This window comes from Pteropus vampyrus, unplaced genomic scaffold, assembly GCF_000151845.1.
Source record: "Pteropus vampyrus isolate Shadow unplaced genomic scaffold, Pvam_2.0 Scaffold110, whole genome shotgun sequence".
NCBI classification, from domain to species: domain Eukaryota; kingdom Metazoa; phylum Chordata; class Mammalia; order Chiroptera; family Pteropodidae; genus Pteropus; species Pteropus vampyrus.
In genome coordinates, this window is record NW_011888891.1 from 3981607 (window position 1) to 3988332 (window position 6726).

General features: G+C 33.9%; 1 protein-coding gene and 1 pseudogene across 1 annotated transcript; one reads left to right on the plus strand and one right to left on the minus strand.

Moving 5' to 3' along the window:
• Window positions 1-872: 872 nt before the first annotated feature.
• LOC111743296 lies at window positions 873-988 on the minus strand (annotated as a pseudogene).
• A 3406-nt stretch (window positions 989-4394) lies between these two features.
• On the plus strand, window positions 4395-6041 carry BTG4 (BTG anti-proliferation factor 4; the record flags this gene model as incomplete). The annotated part of the gene is made up of 3 exons (XM_011365431.1): window positions 4395-4567; window positions 5032-5169; window positions 5762-6041. Coding segments are annotated over exons 1-3 (591 nt in total), but the record flags the coding sequence as incomplete, so codon positions are not given.
• Window positions 6042-6726: the final 685 nt, after the last annotated feature.

Sequence of the window (6726 nt, forward strand, 5' to 3'; positions counted from 1 at the left end):
ATTAAGCAGGTTTGCATTTGTGTGTGTGTGTGTGTTTTATTTTAAAATTTTATATTAGTTTTAGGTGTATAGTATAGTGGTTAGACATTTATATAACTTAAGAAGTGATCCCCTGATTAGTCTAGTACCCACCTAACACCATACATAGTTATTATGATGTTATTGACTATATTCCATATACTGTACTTCATTTCCCCATGACTATTTTGCAACTACCAATTTGTTATCCCTTTACTTTTTTCACCCAGATCCCTAACCCCCTCCCATCTAGTAATCACCAGTTCATTCTCTGCATCTATGAGTAAAATGACTTTTTAAAAATAAACATATTCCAATGTGTTCTAGAGTCACTTGAAATATTTCTTTTCATGTGTGGTTTTCATTAGATATCATTTTCATTTTGTTATTAGTAGAATATAAGCATAGCAGATCCTAAAAGTTATCTTGATTGTCCATTCTTTTTGAAATTCTAAGTAGAAATTTATTTTACCACTTTTTTCATGTTAATATTTGCTCATATTATAGACTGATACATTTTATTCAGCTTTTTTTCTAAAGAATTCATAGCGGCTAAATTGATGCAGGGAGAATTAGACAAAACAGAAAGGTTAATTAATTTGCGTATGACCACAGGGAACAGTGGAGATATAAATATAACTCAGGTCTTTTGACTTCATTTTATGGAAGCAAATGATAATTTAAAAATGGAACTGAATTATGGGGTGTAGACTGGAAATACTACCTTTGAGTTTGAAATTCCATGAATGGATACTAACTTTACATACAGTGGATTGTACTACATTAGTACAAGATTTTTAACTTACGCTAATTTTATGAAAATGAAATGGCTCTTATTTTTTTTTTATTATTTATGCCTACAGCACTTGTTCTTCCTAGGTGGTCTCCCATCCAAGTACTAACCAGGTCCGACCCTGCTTAGCTTCTGAGATCAGACATCAGGCTTGTTCAGGGTTGTATGGCTGTAGACCATGGACTATAGCTCTACTGGGATGTGAACCCATGACCTTCTGCGTGTAAAGCAGACATGCTAACCACTACACTATGGAACCACGTCCTGATTTCTATTCTTATATGTTAAGATATGGAGCTTTTATTAAAAGTGCCAGCTTCATACATTACTGTAAATATATCTTAATTTTGACCTGTTGGTAGATAGAAACTATACATTTTATTAATGATGTTCTTCTAATATGAATATTTCATAAAATTATGCTCTAAAACTAGAGATGGTTACATATATTCTTGCTTTTTCAAAAAGGGAAGAAGGTAGATAGATACTTTAAACTATAAACCCATGCTCTTGACTGACCTCAAGTAGGGCAAAATTCTCAAACATCTTGCCAAACAGATGGTTTCTAAGTATTATGGAAACTGAGATTACTTGGAACAGCATGGGCTCCTAAAGAATAAAGCATGCCAGGTTAAACTAATTGTCTTCTTTTCTGTTGGAGTAGATTTTATGGTTTTATGGTATTGGTAGGAATATAGTGTATGGAGATCGCAGCAAGGCAATTGGTGAAATCTTTACTGTTTACTAGCTTTCCACTGGATAATAATGAAATTAATTGGTTGAAGTAAAAGTGTCTGTATTCAAGGAGTATTTCCTAGGATTTCGTCAAAGCACTCTGCTTGATCTTTATCCTAGTCACCTGTTTATTCATTACTTGTTGGAGTCATTGGTGGCAGGTAGCCAAAAAGATAAGAGAATTTATTGGATGACAAAATCAGGGTCACAAATAATTTGTTTCCTATAGTGATGGTCTAAATTTAATGCAATGAAATATGACAGATATAGCTGCTATATTCAGTGTTCTACTTTATTTAATCCATAAAATATTAGAAAAGACACAGTAAAATGATAGATATAAATTTATATTTATTAATAATAAAGCCACCACTTTTTGAGTACTTAACTATATCCAGGCATTTTGCTAAGTGCTTTATATAATTAGTATATAATTTAATCTTGACAAAATCCTCATAAGACAATAGTAGTAGTATGGAAATTGTACTCCTGCTATTATAGTAATATCTAACATTTATAGAGCTTTTAATGAGTACCAGGTGCTGTTCTAGGCATTTTACACTTAATTCTCATAACAACCCTACAAAGTAGGCACTTTATATACATGAGGAAATTGAGGCACAGAGAAGTTTAATAACTTGCTAAGGTCACACAGTAAATCGATCTGGGATTCAAATCTGATAGTCTAATTCAAAAGCCTTAGGTAAACTTCTTACTCCTTTTTTACAGATGAGATTTTAAAGGTTACAGAGGTTGAGAAACTTCCTCAAATTTCTGATAAACTAGAAGACTTGGATTTAATCCTGTGATGCTTGCTTCTACAGCTGTTTTCTTAATTACATACTCTATTGCCTTACTATAACAGCTACTAGGTAACTAGTAATTAGATCAGGTGTTTTAATATCTTATTGGTTGTAATCTTTATAATAACCCTAGGAGGTTACTACTGTCCCTCCCATTTCACAGACAGAAAACTGAAAGTTAACAAGAGTTGCTCAAGATTATATTGTGAGTCGGGAAGCTGCAATTCACACCCAGGTCTGTCTGACTCCAAAGCCCATATTCTTAAACATTATGCTATGAAGGAAGGGAAAGATGTGACAAAACAGTAGCATGAATTAGTTTGATGTGAAGCAGTGGTGTGGTGAAGTGCCACTGCCATCAGGGTGAATGCCACCTGACGCTGCATTGCAGAAATATAGTCTTCAAAGCAAAGGAGGTATCAGTCCTACTTTATTCTGTAATGGCAGAGTATATGATTCTGGGCTCCACACTTTAAAAGAGGATTCCTGACACACTTGAAATTCAGCCAGAGTTGAGTGCCCAGCACGGGAAGTGTCTGAGAAACACATTCTACAGGAAGTTCTACAGGAAGAACTCTTAAAAAGCTGAGAATACTTAGCCCTCCCAAAGAAGAGACTCAGAGAAGGCTGAGTAACTAGTATTTGAAGTGTCTTCATGTGGTAGAGGATTAGATACAATTTGTATAGTTCCAGAAGAAAAAACTAGGCTGTACATTTAGAGAATCAAACAGGTGGATTTGGAGCTTTTTAGAAATGAAATGGGCTTCCTTGTAAGAGAATGAATTTTTTTCACTGATGGAGAACCTGAATGACCACTTATTGTATGTGTTAAACATGTATATTTTAGGTGTAGTAGTTCTTAAATTTTAATTTTAATCATCTGAAGAATATTGTTAAATATTCATTTCCAGGCCTCACTTTTAGAAGTATTGACTCAGTGGATCTAGGATAAAGTCCAAGGATCTGCATTTTTAACAGTCTGGTAGGTCCAAACAAGGTGGACAGTGACTCATACTTTGATAACTAGTGAGACTGGGTAAACTCTGAGATCTCTTCCACGTATTTTGCAAGTAAACATTTTAGTAAAAAATATGTGTAGTCAACATGATGGCTATTCAAAGAAAATTGTCTTAAATTTTACAAAAGATTCAAGACAAAATTCTTTAGTATGTTGACAGTTACAATTAGAGATGAAATTATTGGAATTTTGGATATTAGGATGGAAGGAGAAAACTTGATTCTCAATCTATATCAAAAAGACAAAACTTTATTAGTAAAATGGAAGATACAAATCCACTATGAAAGACTTTAAACACCGTAAAGAACCCACTCTACATATACCAAAGAGCAATCTCATGGGGACCTAGGAAAAGCTGATTACCCTAAAAGATAGCACCTGTGTAAGGTTAAATACCTACCAAGCTTTGAGGCCCAGACTTATATAAATTCAGCCTAAAACTAACAAACAGGTGTGGGTGAGAGTTAGAAACTCAAAGCATAGCTGGTCTTCTAACTCTGGCCCAGTTTTTGTTGGGGCTAAAGAGTTTTTGCTGGCAAGTATAATACATTTGATTAATCTTAACTTTTACTTAAAGCAGGCAACCCGAGAGCCATATTTTAGAACTAAACCATATCCCAAAATACTTTTGCTCTCCGTAAATATGTTTTTTAAACAATGGTGCTTGGTGTAATTACTGTCCTATATCAGGACTTTTATTTTTATTTTTTTATGTAAGTTGCATAGTGATGTTACATTTGTTTCTTAATTGTATTAAAGTTTTAAAAGTGTTTTTTTTTTTTCTCTGAAAGCCGTTAAAAACTAGCTAGTTAAGGAACTGATATTCTTGGCTGTTTTGTTGATATATAGTATTGATGTGCTAATTTAGTTCATTAAAGACTAGTAAATGATTTCTGTTTTAAAGTTAAGGTATATAAAATTTCCAAATGGCAATTACATATTAAGAAGTTAGACCCTTGTTTGTATTTAATTTCTTCTTGCTTCCTTTTAATGGTTGCAGACCTCCTCATAGATTTTTCCTTGAATCATGAGAGATGAAATTGCAACAACAGTTTTCTTTGTCACAAGACTGGTGAAAAAACACGATAAATTGAGTAAACAGCAAGTAGAAAACTTTGCAGAAAAGCTGATGACCATCTTGTTTGAAACATACAGAAGTCACTGGCACTCTGATTGCCCTTCTAAAGGGCAAGCCTTCAGGTGAGATCTAGTATGTGGTACGGCAAAGGGAAGTAACAAGAAAGTAATAACCATTGGGAATGATTTTGTTGGCAGTCTATGAATAATGAAAGTTTTATGGGCTCAAATTTATTTGTGTGAACGTGGGCTTGAAAGAAAGAGATGCAGCAGGTGACAGTTCCAAATTATAGAACAAACCCCTTGTATGAAGTGGATTAAACAATTTCTAACATGTTTAGCTTGAAAGATATGCAGTGCACATTCAGTGAACTGTGTGACGTAGTGATGCAACTCATATTCTGAGTTGCTGTGAGAAAAGTTGATATTGTACTCTTACTTATAATACTGGAGGTTGGGAAAGGGGTCTGTGATAAGCAGGGGTGAAGTGGGAGCTGTGCGTATTGGAGTAGTATGCCTAAAACAGGATTCTTCTGCTAAAGCACCTGTTACCATGCCTTTGTTTCCCTTTCCTTGTTTTTTTTAAGGTGTATCAGGATAAACAATAGTCAGAATAAAGATCCCATTCTACAAAGGGCTTGTGCTGAAAGTAATGTAGACTTTTCTCACCTGGGACTTCCAAAGGAGATGACTATATGGGTAGATCCCTTTGAAGTTTGCTGTAGGTGAGTAATCTCATTGGAGTTAAGAGTATGTGTGCTCGGTGACACCTGGAAACCTTAGGTTATTTAGTTAGCTCTATACAGCTTTCAGGATGATGCTCTAAAGCCTTGGGTTAGTAGTGATGGCATCGATTGGTTAAGATTTTAGATATAAACTTTATTAGACAACACACTTCCAGTAAGAGTGGATAGAGTGGAAAGCACAAAGATTTTGCAAAATATTTGAAATTTAATTTTAATCCCTGTGCCCTATTCCCAATAGATTATAACGTCTAAGTATTATAGACAATATCAAGGGAGAAGAGGAATTAGCTACCATTGGGCAATTGAGCACATAAGTTGAATTAAAAGAAACTAGTGGTTGTCTTTTTCTGAGCAATTAACTGAGATGGCTCTTACAGTATACTCCCACTAATTACAACAGTGTAGTAGCTGAAGGTCATAATGTCTCTCAATCTGCTTTGCTGTAAAGTCATTTCAATTTATTTTTTAAACAACTCTTTGTATGTTAGCGAGTTGTCTCCAGAAAAGTTTAGAGATAAAACTCTGAGAAATTGAATCCCTAATGAATAATTTCCTGTCCTTTCCTACTTAGGTATGGTGAGAAAAACCATCCATTTACAATTGCTTCTTTCAAAGGCAGATGGGAGGAATGGGAACTCTCCCAACAAGTCAGTTATGCTGTGAGTAGAGCCACACTAGACTACTCCTCTGGCAATTCCTCCGATGAGGAAAGTAGTAACAAAGAACCTCAGATAATTCCTAAAGTCAGCAATCCAAAGAGTATCTATCAGGTAAAGTATGTTTCAGGTTTTTTTTTTTTTCTTTTCTATTCTTATTCTAAAAAGAATATGCTCACCATAAAAGCAAAGAAACAAACAATTGGAAAATATAGAAAAAACAACTATAAAGATTAAAATCACAATTTTGATATTCTGGCAAAACTTTATTTTCTTCTATGTGTAGTTCTACTTGGCTGAGTGCTCAGGATCTCTACCACCTTTTGCAATTGCATTTTTCTGTATAATATTTGAACATAAGTTTCTTTTCACTCAAATTTCTTCAGAATTAAATACTAAAATCAGTGGGCTTTTTGCCAATAAACAGCATACCACTCATAGGAAATTTAGAATATTAACAAATGGTCAAAAGTCTGCATTCATACCACCAGAAAAATTGAAAAAAAAAAAGTTTTTTTTGGCCACAGCCTATAGAAAGATATGCATAGCTGTATTGTGGAAATAGGTTTCATGAAATAATACTTATCCTTGCTAGCTACAATGTCCCCAACACTTGTATTAAGTTAACTTCAACCACCTAAATCTTTTTCATGACTCACTAGTGGTGACAATCCACAGTTTGAAAAACACTGATCTGGAGAGGATCTCTTGTTGACACTTTGTATGTATATACTTGTTTGTATGTTTTCTTCAATTAATCACTTGTGTATCAACACATTAAAGTAATCTAAATATTTAACACTTTAATATTTATTTGCTTTTCTAGTAATTTACTTAGTTAATCTACTATTGGCAGATATCTTGATTGTTTCCATATTGT